The 15,733-nt window shown below is 35.4% G+C and overlaps 1 protein-coding gene across 1 annotated transcript; it reads left to right on the top strand.

Annotated features, from left to right (window-relative positions):
• Positions 1 to 449: 449 nt before the first annotated feature.
• LOC148543998 (uncharacterized) lies at positions 450 to 2,029 on the top strand. The gene is made up of 3 exons (XM_088498813.1): positions 450 to 561; positions 1,659 to 1,799; positions 1,878 to 2,029. The coding sequence occupies exons 1-3, from the start codon at positions 456 to 458 to the stop codon at positions 2,027 to 2,029; spliced, it is 399 nt and encodes a 132-aa protein (XP_088354939.1). The 5' UTR covers positions 450 to 455.
• The last annotated feature ends 13,704 nt before the right edge of the window (positions 2,030 to 15,733 follow it).

Raw genomic sequence — 15,733 nt, 5'->3', positions numbered from 1 at the left:
TTGCTAGATTCATGATTTTGATTTTTGATTTTCTGAGGTTATTTTTTCATGATTTATTTGTTTGCTGGACTTTATGATTTTGGTTGCTTGACTTCATGATTTTCTGAGGTTATTTGGATTCATGATTTTTTATTTTCTGAGGTTATTTATTTGTTCATGATATTCTGAGGATATTTTTTATTTTTGATTTTCTGAGGTAATTGTTTGTTGAGGTTATTGTTATTTATTCATGATTTTGGTTGCTGAATTTATTTGTTTGTATGTTTCAGATGGAACAATCACAAAGTAACCTACAGCCACAAGATAATGCTGTTCAAGATTCTCAAATTGGTTATTCTAGAGGTAAATCTGATCCAACTTGGTAATATTTTACAGTGAAGTATGACAAAAATAACAAGGCTTAATATACATGTATTTTCTGCTTGAATACTTACAATGGAGGGGGGATATATAGAATGAAATATCATCTTGCAAAAAATTTTGGACAAATTAAAGTTTGTAAGAAAGTAACTGAAGATGTTGAACTTCAATTCAAAAGGCTTTTGGAGGAAAACAAAAAGAAAAGGCAGAAAAAAGAAAATTTGCAAGTGATTGTTATGATATGGAAACACAAGCGGAAGAAGAGTGTGAAGTGCCTAATCCTGTAGAACATCCAGCTCCTGCAACAATGGGAGACAAGGGAAAGAAAAGAACTATTGCTGCTACTCCAATTGGAAGTTATTTTAAGGGAAGGACTACGCCAGGCTCTTAACCAACTTTGAAAAGTGTCTTGGCCAGTAAACAAGTTGTGCACAAGGTTAAGTTGGGGCTTGCAAAATGGATCATTGATGCAGGTATTCCATTTAATGCAATTCAATCACCTTACTTTCAACCTACTTTGGACGGCATTGCTGCAATTGGAATTGGTTTCAAGGGACCGTCATATGATGAAATGAGAGTTCATTTGTTGGCCGATCTTAAGAAAGAGTGTCAACTACTTGTTGAAGGCTATAGGAGCTCGTGAAAAAGCACTGGTTGTACACTGATGGCAGATGGCTGGACTGATCAAAGGCAACGTACGTTAATTAATTTTCTAGTTTATTGTCGTGCTGGTATGTCATTTGTTAAGTCTGTTGATGCATGACCTCCATGCAGAAGCTTACTTTTTGAATCCAGGTTTCTTCTATAGTGAGGGGTTTGTTGAGAAGGCAAATATCTTGAGGTTTTTACTTGATTTATTTGATATTGACACCCTTTGTGATGACTCAGTTGCCGCAATGCAAGAGATACAGTTGTATCGAGATCGAAAAGAAAGTTTTGGAAGGGAAAGTGCTTTGAGAGCGATAAAGGGACTCGAACCTGGTAAGTTATTCTATTTCTAAGTTCAATTTACTTTGAAGGTTTTTTAAATACTGAATGAGAATTGATGTTTGACTTTCAGATCTGGTAGGTGAGTGGTGGAGGCTACACGGTGGGAGTGCTCATAATTTACAAAAAGTGGCGATTCATCTTCTTCATCAAACATCTTCATCATCCGGATGTAAGAGGAACTAGAGCCTCTTTGAACAAATCCATTCAAAGAGGAGGAACCGATTAGAGCATCAAAGGCTAAGTGATTGTTTATATGACTTATAATCTACGCCTTCAATCTAGATTGCATCACAAGAAGAAGAATTATGATCCAATTGACATTCAAAGCATTGACATAGTATATTTCTGGGTAATGGCGAATGAAGATGATCCTGAATTTACTAATGGAGACATCGAAGGCATTGAAAATTTAATTTACACGGATAATGCTATGCCTTCATATCCTAAAGGTGATTGAAATAGAAAAACTTGTTTCATTTACTAAAGATATATGTCGTAAAGTTATAACTTTGGTCTTTTTTTATTAGATGGAGGAGATGTGGAAGTTGATGTGGATTTGCCTGATGTCGCTGATTCTTCAAATACAGCTTCTTTTGGTAGTACTTCTGAAGATGGTGGCTTTGGATTACCTATTTATGATGGAGATATTGGAACACTTAATGATGATTATGATTTGTAATGTGTTGCACCTTTGATTAGTTGAAAACTTGCTAGTAATTGTTTCTTTTAAATGTAGAACAGTATGTGTTTGTCATTGTGTGCGTTTTTTTTGTTTTTAGTTATAAACATTGATGTTTAAAGTTGTTTGTGAACCTCTAATATTAAGTTATAGATAATTTATTATGTGAAATTTTAAATTTTATTAAGTTAGAAATTATTGAATTTATATATTTAAAATTATTTTTAGGTTTTTTAATAATTTTATTTAATATTTAATTAAACCGGTTGAACTCCGGTCGAACCAGTGAACTATTGAATCAGTGACCTCATCGGTTTATTGACCGATCCGGTTCTCACAACCTTGGTTCTAGGTCACACGAAGAGGACATGCATGTCGCAGCGGGAGAATGGTTCTATTTGTGTCGGATAAGGGGTTTCGACCACGGTCGGGGACTCATCATCAAGCAAGCCGACTTGGATACGTAAACCACCGAAGCATCCCAAGGTATGTTTATTTGGGTATATGTTTAATGTATTATAGGTCAGGGGTCTTATGTTACTATAGTGCTCAAGGTGATTAGTTTTCATGCTTAGGGTATAATACTTTGGTCATTATTGTATGTTAGTAGTGTTGAGATTGGTAAATCCCACTAACTGCTATATGATTCACTTTAGTATAGTGCTGCTGTTAATTAGTTGAAATTGCATGGGGTTTAATGCTATGGTCATTATTGCATGTTAGTAGTGTTGAGACTAGTAAATTCCAATAACTACAATGGTTCACTTCTAGTATAGTGCTGCTGTTTATTAGTTTCCATGCTTAAAGTATAATACTTTGGTCATTATTGCATGTTAGTACTTGGTAATGTTGAGACTGGTAAATCCCAATAACTGCTATGCAATTAACTTTTAGTATAGTGCTGCTGTTTATTAGTTTCCATACTTATAGTTTAATGATATGGTCATTATTGCATGTTAGTTGTGTTGAGACTAGTAAATCCCAAAAACTACAGTGATTCACTTTAGTATAATGCTACTGTTTATTAGTTTTCATGCTTAGGGTATAATACTTTGGTCATTATTGCATGTTAGTAGTATTAAGACAGGTAAATCCCAATAACTGCAATGATTCACTTTTACACTTTGTTTAGATAAATAATGAAAAATAAAAGAAAAGAAAATGAAAAAAAATAAAATAAGAGGAAAAAAATGGAAGGAATAGTGAGTCTTTTATGTGTTGTTTGGATGAAGAAAAAATAGATGGAAAGAAAATATAGAAAAAATTTTCTTTTGTTTGCATAGAAAGAAAAGTGAGAAGAGAGAAAATCATAATAGAGTAAAATTATGTAATACTCCTATCTACCTTATATGTAAATTAAAGTATTATATGTGAACCAGTTAGGGGTGAACGCGAATCGGATCGGATCCAATATCCGCAATTTTTTAGCTTGGATCCAATCCGATCCACACATTTGCAGATCGGATCGAATCGGATCTCAGATATATCCGTAGAATATATAAATATTTTAAAAAGCTTATTTTTCTTTTAAAAAATAATAACAAAATACTATTTTTCTACTCTTTTAAGCATGTTTACTCTTAACATATTATTAAACATACTTTTTTTAAATAATAAAAATAAAATAATACAACATATATGATCATTATTAGTTGAAATAAAATATAAAAAGAATATTTACTTATTTATTTATTTTTGTGGATCTGCGGATATGTGGATTCCTACATGAAATCCGTAATCTGATCCGATAATCTTGCGAATCAGATCCGATAACCTTATGGATCGGATCGATATCCGCAATTTTCGGATCGAATTCAGATAAATACCGCAGATATGCGGATTAGATCCGATCCATGAACACCCCTAGAACCAGTAAATTTGTTCTTGTCGTAAAATAAAGTAAATATTTTTTATTTATTTATTTATTTTTATTGCATTTTATAAATATTACAAGATATTAGAATTTTATATATTTAATTTAAATTATTTATCTAATATATATATTATTTAAATGTGAATCTCTATTATAATAATATATTAAAGGTATAAAAACTAAGCTTATATTAATAATTATTAATAACAATATAACTAAGGGTAGTATTAGAAATACATAAAGGATAATATTTTCTCTATTATTTTTTTGCTTGTGATGAAAGCAAAAAAATTTCGGTGGAATCCAGAAAAAAATGTTGTATCCTTCCTATTTTCTTTGATATCCAAACAAGGGAAAATACCTTTTTTCATTCATTTTTTTTCAATCATTTTTTTTCCTCTTATTTTCTATAAAACCAAACAATACCCAGTATAGTGCTGCTATTTATTAGTTTTCATGGTTAGGGCTTAATGCTATGGTCATTATTGCATGTTAGTTGTGTTCAGACTGGTAAATTCCAATAACTGCTATGATTCACTTTAAGTATAGTACTGCTATTTATTAGTTTTCAAGCTTGGGGTTTTGGGTTTGGTCATTATTGCATGTTAGTAGTGTTGAGACTGGTAAATCCTAATAAATGCAATAATTCACTTTTAGTATAGTGCTGCTGTTTATTAGTTTTCATGCTTGGGGTTTAATGCTATGGTCATTATTGCATGTTAGTAGTGTTGAGATTGGTAATTCCAATAACTGCGATGATTCACTCTTAATATGTGGAGATAAAACGAGTAAAGTGTAGGTGGAGAGGGCTTATTTGGCCTGGTCAACTCCCTTAGTTCGGATGCATATATCCCGATCCCGGTCAAAGCAAATGTGAATCACTCTGGTGTACCTATTTTCAGCCCAAGGGATGGCAACGACAACTTCTTCATGGGAAAACCAACACATATAACAGTTCTTTGCCTCTCCAAGTTGCTTTACTCATCAAGGAGAAGTTCCTAAACAACCCGTCACTGCTGTCAGGTCAACCCAACCTGTGGTCGCTGTCACCTCAAGCCATTTCAAAATTCTGAGTAGTGACGCCTTTCAACAGTGGATACTTGAGATATGCATCTTCAATATTCATATGTTGTAGCCAAACGGCAATTTCAATCTTCATAATTACTACTTTATATTAGCAAGCCTTGAATTAATGATGACCTGTAAAGTGCTAAAAATGATTGCAGAATATGGTAGGCAGGTCTTCCTCCACCAATAGGTTAGGATCGCTATTTTGAGTCGTGCAGTTTCACTACCCTACAGGGCATTCACAAAACATAGGGTTAAGAAGTGAATAGGTAGCAACTATGGTTGTTTCTTGTCTTGTTTTGCGTTACGTTTATATGTGACTTACAAAGTACTCAGTGGAACAGATATTATTAGTGTTAAACTACATAATTAAGGTTGTAGCATACTTTTATTATTAACAGAGAACATAATCAGTAGTGTGTGGGCTATAAAAAGAGTTTACTATTTTCAAGATTGTTTTTAGGCATCCAATCCGATTTTGCAGTGATGAACTTTTTCTCATCATGACTAACATTCTTGTCACCCAAAATTTCTACAAAGTATTTAACATTATCATTCAACTTCAAGACTTAGGCAAGATTTTGACTCATAATTGATTATCAAATCGCTCTTATTATAAATTTACATTTTGTAATTGGTCTAATCAATTTAACCGTAGTTCAAAAGGAATAATTGTTTTATAAACACTAGAAAAACACACTAAAATTATAGCTATATTCTATGTAAAAAGGAATACGTTGATATAGCTAAATGAACAACAAATTTTTTATCATCTACTCATCAAGGTTTTTATGACAACTTTCACAACGAAAAATCAGCAGAAAAATGTAATATCATACTTTGATTATATTAGTTTTAAAGATAAATATAATTTATGTGTACAAAAAAAAAGTTAAACGAAATTTAGAAAAAAGGGAACCATTCATGAATAAGGAAAAAGAATAAAAAGCAAAAGACTTTCGGCTGGCATTTAGAATTTTTTGGCCAAAATTGCAAATATACGGAAGAAATGTAGCCCAGAATCCGAACCATGACATTTACTCTGAAATTTAGCACACCATTTTCTAGTTTTTATGTATTTTGAAAACATCAAGACATGGATAGTAATGGCCCGATATGATCATATGATAATGTTGTTAAGTTCTTATAGGAAGTTAGGGCCACTTGTGATAACCAAAAACACTTATGTCTAACAATATTTGAGGGCATATATGATTATGCACGCAAAAAAGGCAACAAATATTACATACGATAATTCTCCTACAAAATATGTAGTTTAAATCTGCAGACCAAAAAAATCGGGCATAATAGCAAAGTCTACCAAGGCACATCTGAATAGAAATTGAAGATAGCAGCATCCAAATAGCAACACAAAAGGAGCCCTTATTTCGACTTCAAGGTCTAATGATTTTCAACATCAAAAAAGAAATGCATAAAAAATTCTCTTCCGGGCCAATACATAACCAAAACATATAGGCAACTTAATTATAGAATCATATTCTATTAAGACGGTGACAACTAAAAGAAAACCTCCCCAAAATATTGCATCATGACGTATTTCAGTAGTCTTCTGTTCACCTATAAATTTTCACTATGCTGACTTGTTTCGCTAATATGCAAGCGATTTGCTCACTACATCCTTCGCGATTGGGTATGAGACTTCACTACCAGGTCCACAACCAATCTCATGTGGGCCTTCTTGTTAACAGACTACGGGGCAAAATATCATCAAATGAAATTACAGAAAATTCGTTTATTATTTTTGTGAATGTGGCCAAAATGATAAAGTTAAGGTGACTATTAAATTTAAAAATTTACTAACCCGCACTTCGTAGTCCTCCCATAGGGCCTCATGTATCATTCATTGTGATACCCACAACCCACAATCCATCCTGAACATGATAGCAAAATATAAATAATGTTAGTACATTGCAGAGTTTCATCAAAACCTTTGTACAAGGTTGCACATTATCCGTATGCATCAAAAACGGGAAAAAATCATCTACTTATGATCCGCGCTGCTATTGGGGGACCGTTAGGTCTTCAATCTCATATTATAGGAAGCTTGGCTGCTTGACATCGAGGAATGATAGCCATGACTGTGCAAGGGGTCAATCCCTCAAGGCATAGGGCCTGTGAATATGACAAAATGATATCGATTATATCAGCAGTGCAAATTCTATTTGTCACGACTGTTAAAACAATAATTTATGATAAGATTCACATCTTTTTTACAAATTTACCACTCAAGTCATTGCAATCTTTTGTGATTCATTCTAGTTTGATCAAGGTAGCGAGTCTAGATAAATCAATATCTTATAGATAATATCAATTATCATTAGGTATCAGTGGCCAGAGGCCCACATCAGCTAGTAAATCTGTGTTGAAAACGACAAATCAGGAATCTAATATAACACATGCGAAAGCACTACACATGACCATCTTACATACATGCTCAAACTATGTCAAGGTTATTGCCCATGTCACTTTGTCGATTCTGGATCGCATGTGTATTTGTCTCAACATCTGCACATGACCATCTGACATTGTACGCCCTTCCAATGTGGGTTGCTTACAATTTTTTGCCACACACGAAGTTAACCAAAGATATCATTATGGTCACACTTATAAAGACAACTTTATTCTCCTCGTGGAGAGATACACTAAATACGAAGCAATGAATCAACATAGTTTCTTCAAGAAAAAAATATACTTACCATTATCGGGGCCGAAAGGAACTAGCATTGACTTCTGGTAGTCTGCGATAACATGTTCACCAGTACATTCAACACCTATAATGATTACCAAATGCCGGCTCAAAGGTTTAGTGAAAATGCAAGGGACATACATGAAATAGACCCACAATAAACTGTAATTCATAGCTAATTTATAAATACATAGGTTTAGTAAACAAAGTCTTCCATAATCTATCCCCTCAGCACCAGAGTTAATAAGGCTTCTCTACTGTCGTTGCATTCCCAAACATCTACTAGGATTTTACTGAGGGAGAAAAGGAAGACATCGGTATTGGTATGAGAAAAATGAAATTATGTCAATTACACCATTCAGCGGCCTACACAGTGTCTCGAAATTTGGCATAACTAAGATACAAGTTAAGCTAGTAGCTAAAATATTTGGTTGCACGTGCATCCAAATCATTGAAATCGACCTTTCGCACCCATGGCATGGCTACATTGGAAAACTGTTGGATAAACTTCATTGTAAAAAGGAATATACTTGTGTACATGATAGTCATAAACGAATGAATCACCAGATGGGATCCATGAGGCCATTTTTCAAATTTCAAAAGAGGAATACAAGAACGCCGTCTATGTAATTCAGGAAGCCACAGTTAATGGTATAAGGTTACCTTGGTGGAAAATCATTTGTGAATATGTATGTTGCCACGGCTAAATCCAGCTCTGCAAGTCCCATCTCACGGACTCCAGGCGACACCAGATTCATTCCCTGAACAACAAATGCAATGCATGAACTAATTAAAATAGTTTTAAATTTTGATGCTAACAACTAGACAACATTACATCATGGGTCATGCATAAATAACTACTTTCGGAATGCGATCACTTGTAATTCGCATTAGCTTCGCACTATCCAGTTGTATGTCCTTACCAAGCTTGGCAAGGTGATTGTAATAAATTTCTGTTTGTATTCTCACCTGTAATCCCACTGATGCCCGTGTGTATCTACCAGATGCGTCTTTGCAAGGTTCCTTAATAAGGTTGACCTGATAGAAATAGATTCCAAACACAAAGGTCAACATGAAATTAATGAGGGCAAATGTACTTTTGCACACAATCGATGAAAAGACATTTCATGTTAATTGGGTCACTTGAAGCCTTGCTTGTTCACTTCCTAGTGGTTTGCCTCCTGATCCTTTTCTTCATTTTAGAACCGAATGACATGTGATCAATGTTGAAACTGGTATCAAGGGACGGTTGATACGTTGGATCATTAACGTCGTGTGTGCTGGTTCAAGGGCTACAAATGCGTTATTTCTTTGGCACACTCTTTGGCTTTTCACTGGTCTTCAGTATAAACTTAGGATGCGACGCGCACTCACACAAAGGCGCTAAACATTTGTTGGGTGTGGTTCTAGCTGCATGTTGCCTTACTAGCTCCAACAAAACTTTTCTGATCTCCGCAATGAGTGCATATGACCGAGACACAACCTCGCAAAGGTTCCTCACTTTTGAATGTAGATCTGATATAGTAGTCACCCCAAATTTTATAATCGGACTGCACTCCTGCATGATACAGACCAATACCCGTTTAGCCATAACAAATGACAGTGATTTCTCCAAATTTTGACACACAACATGACGTAGGGTCTTAGCCCTATAATAGAATTCACGAAAGACCAGCCGTTGGCGGCTAAATTGACAGGAACACCAGGAGACTCGGCCTTAACCCTGGAGGTGTCACAATTTTTGTAATAAACTAAATCAGAACTAGAAAGGACAATGAAACATCTTGAAAGTAAATAGTGAATATTATGACTTTAAGGTTTAAGGGTATTCATTTAATATGGTTTCTGTTACTTTCGGTAAACAAAAAATCTACTATTACAGAAGATATACATAATTAAACCAACAAAAATTCTAAAGAATTTGGTCCATTGAGAGAGAAATAGTTTCTTTTAACACACCTAATTGTCTTCGGCTGGAACTGCCTCCGCGCACAGGATGGAGAGCATGGGAAACTTGGGCTCAGTGTCGCATGGGAAGCCGGTAAGCTCTTTGACCTCCCCTGCTCCGAGGAACTTTGAGACAACGAAAGTTTGCGAGATCACCTGAAAATTAACAACACATAGTTTAAATAGAGGTTAGAATCGCAGTTATGAAACAACAATCAAATGTTAACGAATATTTTTGGTTAAACTTCCTCGAATACATAGTGCAGATAAGACCTTGCACATTGAATTATCGCTTGGGAGTGTAACCAGGAACACTTCCAACCGCCAACGTTGGCGCCCGATCAACTCTCCCACAACTCATAGTTCAGTTACGGTTTGTTTCATCCGGTGACAACGAAAATGTAACTGACTCTTTTGCTTCAATTTTTTTTTGCCATGCTTGTGGGTATAGACTATAGTAGGTAGTTTCCAGTTTTTTCCTAGACCTGAATTTTAAGATTAGTTTACACACACGGGGTAGATCAGGCTTGCTTAGTTGACAACTATTCACCGGTCCAAAACTGATTGGGCTAACTTGGTTTAGTGTTAGACCATCACGATGACTACACAGCCATTACCACTAGAATTAAAAAACGTACTAAAACCATTTGGCCTACTTTTCGAGATTCTAACGTAGACTAAGACCCACTCCTGTTTTCCAAAAAAATATGACATGGGTGATTTGGAAAACATAAACAAAAAAATTTACAACAAGGATGATGTAAAAATGTTCTCATAACCAGTAAAAAAAAATCTAAACCATCAAAGTTGTGGCTGAAGCCTACTAGCTTAGTATGGCTCATTTTCCAATCAATGACTTAGGCCCACCCTCAATTGAACTAAATAATCCTAAGGTTACAAAAAAAATGACCCTAACGCTGACGTTTACACCGGTTAGGGCTGGTAACGGTGGCATAGATGTCATCAAATAGGCAGACTCAATGAAACATAACACTTGTCCATATTGCGCCATTTTGTTTATTACATTAGAACATGGTAAAAAAGATTGCAATCTCAAGGAACAAAAATACAAATCCATTAGAAGAGAGGCGCAATATCTTTGCATAAAACACTTTTACAATGGAAACAAACTAAGAATCGAAACAAATGTCAATGAATTAGCATTGGTTGGAGTGGAAAAAAAGAATAGTCATTTTAACTCACATGGGTATATTGCTTGATGGGCACTTTCCAATATGGGGGTATGTAGAAGCCAATTAAGCGTGGAAGTTTTTCACTTCGTGAATGGTCGACTAGAGAGCTCTATGCGCCTTCCCCGTTCAGATATGCTTTCGAGAAAGAATATTTCCGCTGAGAAAGAGCAATATGACTCGTGGCTCTGTCGCGGTGTCAAACTGTCCTCGTGAGTGACAACAGGCTCCATAAGAAGAAAAAAAAAGGTTTACTCTCATGTCAGTAGAGCACCATCAGCACCACCTTTCATTGTGGCATGTGAATTCCTCAGTACTAGGAGCAGGTAAGTGGAGGACTCTCAATGGCAATAATCCATGCTTCTTTACATTTCATACCTTTTGTTATGGCTAGAATCCCCTTAACATGTAATGAAGTTCTAATTATCAATCCGAAACACATATGACGAAAATGAGGGATAAAACGGTCTCTCCAAATCTCACGTTAACCAACACTTAAAGCTTCACTACTACAGTTTCTGTCAATCATTATGTCAAATCAGCTCTACTACGAAGGAAAGTCTTAGCGGGATAAGGCGCCAAAAATTGGTATGTATCTCTTAATAAGACACTAAACTTCAGGTCAAGGCCCAACGTGCAATCTTAATTTGCCTTAGTAATTTGTGTTAGTATAAATTCAATAAATATTTTTCTAATCAACAATGCTAGGGAACTGAACGAACGGACTTTTGCTAGTAAAGAATTTCATAAAAATAATCACGTTGTAAGTATAGTTTCTAAACCAACAGAAAATCCTTTCGCACAAAAGTTTTGGTTGTCACTTAAGCAAACCCAATAAAAATAATAACCAAAGTATTTAAACCTCGGGTCGTCTCTCAAGGAATTGCAGTGAAGTATGATTTATTATTGATTATGGAAAAAGTGTCTTTTTGGGTTTTGAAATAGGGAACAAGGAAATAAATTGACAAGAAAGTAAATTAATAATCATGAAAACCCTTGCAAGGTATGAGAACTGAAAATTCCATCCTAGTTATCCTTATCAATTGTGATGAGAATTGTTTATTGCTCCCACTTAGTTAACCCTTACTAAATAAAGGAAAGTCAAGTGGACTAATCAATGGGATTCCTCAAGTCCTAGTCAACTCCTATAGAAAGACTAGCTTTAGAGGGATCCAAATCAATCAGCAAATTCCAATTTTCAATCAACAAAGAGTTTGATAACTCAAGTGTCACCAATTACTCAACCAAAGTCAAAGGGGAGAAATCTAAATTAAATTAAAAGCATCAATAACATAAATAGAAGAAAACAATTATAACTCTGAAATACCTCAAATTGCATTAAATAGAAAATTAAATTAAACATGAGAATTCATAAATCAAGTAGCGTAATCAACAAAGGAATTAGATAAACTAGAAAATTAGAACAAATAAAAGTAGAAAAGAAACTAAATTAAAGGAACATTGAACCTGGAATTGAGACGAAGAAGAAATCCTAAAACTAAGAGAAATCCTAAATCCTAAAACCTAGAGAGAGGAACCTCTCTCTCTAGAAAACTACATCTAAAACCTAAAATTATGTATAATGAATGTTGTATCAATGAATGGATGGATTTCCCCACTTTATAGCCTCTAATCTGTGTTTTCTGGGCCAAAAACTGGGTCAAAAACAGCCTAGAAATCGCCCCCAGCGATTTCTGATATGTCCAGCATGCGGCAAGGTCACCAAAGAACGTCAGCGACGAAGGGAAGAGAACCGCGACAGAGCTGAGGTACTCCAGCGAGAAGAGAACGATCGTGAGCGACGGGGACAGAAGAAGTCCGCGATGGTGCGGAGGCGCGCCGACGAGATCGAGAAGGGATGCCGACGGGAAGGTGATGCTAGCCTAGCACCGACGTGAGTGTTTGGCGATGGAGAAGGCGACGGGGGTGAGTGTGGGTTCTAGGTAAGGCTGCTGAACTTTGATTTTAGAGTATTACCCAAATTGGTCCCCAAGGAATTTTGAAGTGGACGTTTTGGTCCCCAACAAAATTTAATTACATAATTAGTCCCCAACTTTTGTAAACGTCCGTCACTTTAGTCCTTCTGTTAGTTTTCTTTGTAAAACCTTAACGGTGGAATCCAACGTGTCACGTTAAGGTGTTGAGTCAGCCGTTAAACACCACGTGTTCAATAAAGACGAATTGGTCCCTATTATAAATGATGCTAAACGCCGCGTTTTGGGAGTAGGCACGAGGGTGTGTGTCGTTTCGTTAGCTGAGTGGCTTTAAATGTCCAGTTTTGTCATCCTCCCCCAAAACGAAATTACAACCAACACCCTCTCTTCCCCTAGGTTTTTTACAAAGAAAGCCACCACCACGTGAATCGCTAGTCTTCCGATGACCTCCGCTGACATTGTTGACTCAAGGCTTTGTACCAGATGAAGTTATTATAAAAGAAGGTTTTGCCAGTCTATCGGTCTTCACCGGTCAGGTTAGTATATATCTTCTCTATTATGATGCGGATGGTATAGTTGATCATCGTTGCAATTGTTCGAATGTGTTTACCTTGTGTATGTTTCTGGTAGTAGAAATTAGTTAGTGAAGAAAGTGTTTTTAAGTTCTTCATTACTATGAAAACCAGTTACTGATAAGTGACATAATACATGCATATATGAGCTTAACATTAAAAAGATTCAATATTTTGTGGTAAATACACTTTATACATTGATTAATCTAGTTATCACAATTAGAAAATCAAAATTTGAGCAGTTGTTGTTTAATATAAAATTGCTCTGTATAAGTTTGTGTTCTGGTTTTGACATTTTATTCCATGTTTATGGATTGCAGATGACTGATTGGGTTATCCCTGTCTTTCAACATGGGGGGAGTTTTGTCAAAGATAACAAGGGTGAACTTCTTTACATTAATGGGAATGTAAAGAGATTTCCTCCGTTGGATCTTGATTTAGTGAATTATTTTTATTTTGAAGGCATACTTGTACTTGAAATATGTGGCAACTGACAGATAGTAATAACATGTTGTATTTGACGTACATGAGTTTAAGATATGCGTTCTGTTGTACTAAAGTCAATGCTACTTAATTCTTTGTAGGAATACCATGTGTTCATGCATTAGCAGCTATTCAAAAGAGGTGTGATAAGCCAGAACCATATGTACATCCTTGGCTAAAGATGTATGCATTTAGAGCAACCGATGAGCATGTCATCAAACCTGTCAACTCAGAAGAGTATTGGGTGAAGACTGAACCACTATCTTCAGAGCCACCCATGATTAGAAGGCCTGCAGGCTGCCCCATGAAGGAAAAAAGGAAGGCAGACCCTGTTGAAGACGCGTGTGATGGAGCAAAGGGACGAAGAACATTCAAGGTTACCTGTAAAAAATGTGGCGAATCTAGCCACAATGCAAAAACATGTAAGGGACCACGAAGGCCTAAACATCCACTGATAAACCCCATTTTTAGGGTTTATCTTATACTTAATTTAGTGGATTTTATCCACTAAACTCACACTTATTCATATAATTCGCATGTTTTACATTTTCTTTCCTAATTTTGTGCTATGATTGAAAACATGCTTCTTTGGCCTTAAATTTGCTATGTTTAATCCCCTCTTATTACCATTCGATGCCGTGATATGTTTGTTAAGTGTTTTCAGGGTTTATAGGGCAGGAATGACTTAGATGATGGAAAGAAAGCATGCAAAAGTGGAAGAAATACAAGAAATTGAAGAAATTGCTAAGCTGTCAAGCCTGACCTCTTCGTACTAAATCGATCATAACTTAAGCTATAGAGGTCCGAATGAGGTGGTTCCAGTTGCGTTGGAAAGCTAAAATCCGGGACTTCGAAATGATATGCAATTTCTCATAGTTGGCATGCTGTTAGGTGATACGAACGCGTGGATCACGCGTACACATGACACGTGTAGAAGACCATCGACGCGTACCCGTGATGTACGCGTACGCGTGACATGCGCCACGTGCAAAAATTGCAGAAGACGTTGGGGGCAATTTCTGGGCTCCTTTTGGCCCAGTTCCAAGCCCAAAAACATAGATTAGAGGCTGCAGAGTGGGAGATTCATTCATACAACATTCATTCACATAATTTTAGGTTTCAGATGTAGTTTATTCTCTTTCCTTTCTCTAGGTTTTAGGATTCTTAGTTTATTCCTTTTTAATTTCTAAATTCTATCTTATTTCAATTTAGTTTCTCTTCTACTTTTATTTGTTCTAGCTTCTTAGTTTATTTATTTCCCTTATTGATTACTTTATGTTGCTATTTGAGTTTATGAATTCTCATGTTATATTCAATTTCCTATTTAATGCAATTTGAGGTATTTCATGTTTATAGTTCCTTTCTTCGTTTGTTATCATTGATTCCTTACAATTGGTTGTTTAGATTTATTTTCCTTGTTAGTTTTCTATGTCTTTATGTTGTGCCTTCCAAGTGTTTGATAGAATGCTTAGTTAGATTTTAGAGTAGATTTTTCTCCTCTTGGCTTTGGTTGAGTAATTGGAGACTCTTGAGTTATTAAATTCCTTTGTTGATTGATAATTGAAAGTTGCTAGTTGATTTGAATCCCTCTAAAGCTAGTCTTTCCTTAGGAGTTGACTAGGACTTGAGGAATCAAATTGATTTATCCACTTGACTTTTCTTCATAATTAGAAGTTAACTAAGTGGGAGCAATGGACAATTGATATCATAATTGAGGAAGATAATGAGGATAGGAATTCTAATTCTCATACCTTGCTAAGAGCTTTCTTAGTTATCAATTTATTTTCTTATTATTTACATTCCTTGTTTATTAAACTCAAAACCCAAAAAAAGAGACTTTCCCATAACCAATTATAAGAACACCTCCCTGCAATTCCTTGAGAGACGACCCGAGGTTTGAATACTTCAGTTATTATTTTTAGGGGTTTGT

Source organism: Arachis ipaensis, chromosome B9, assembly GCF_059453495.1.
Source record: "Arachis ipaensis isolate K30076 ecotype BB chromosome B9, ASM5945349v1, whole genome shotgun sequence".
In the NCBI taxonomy this organism is placed as follows: Eukaryota; Viridiplantae; Streptophyta; class Magnoliopsida; order Fabales; family Fabaceae; genus Arachis; species Arachis ipaensis.
This window is presented reverse-complemented; position numbering and strand designations above follow the sequence as displayed.

Bases quoted from the DNA above. Each gene is read 5' to 3' on its own strand.
- LOC148543998 (XM_088498813.1), top strand. From the start codon at position 456: ATGAAATATCATCTTGCAAAAAATTTTGGACAAATTAAAGTTTGTAAG. The intron at 562-1,658 runs AAAGGCAGAAAA...AGAAGAATTATG, and splicing joins TTTGGAGGAAAACAAAAAGA to ATCCAATTGACATTCAAAGC. The intron at 1,800-1,877 runs GTGATTGAAATA...TTTTTTTATTAG, and splicing joins TATGCCTTCATATCCTAAAG to ATGGAGGAGATGTGGAAGTT.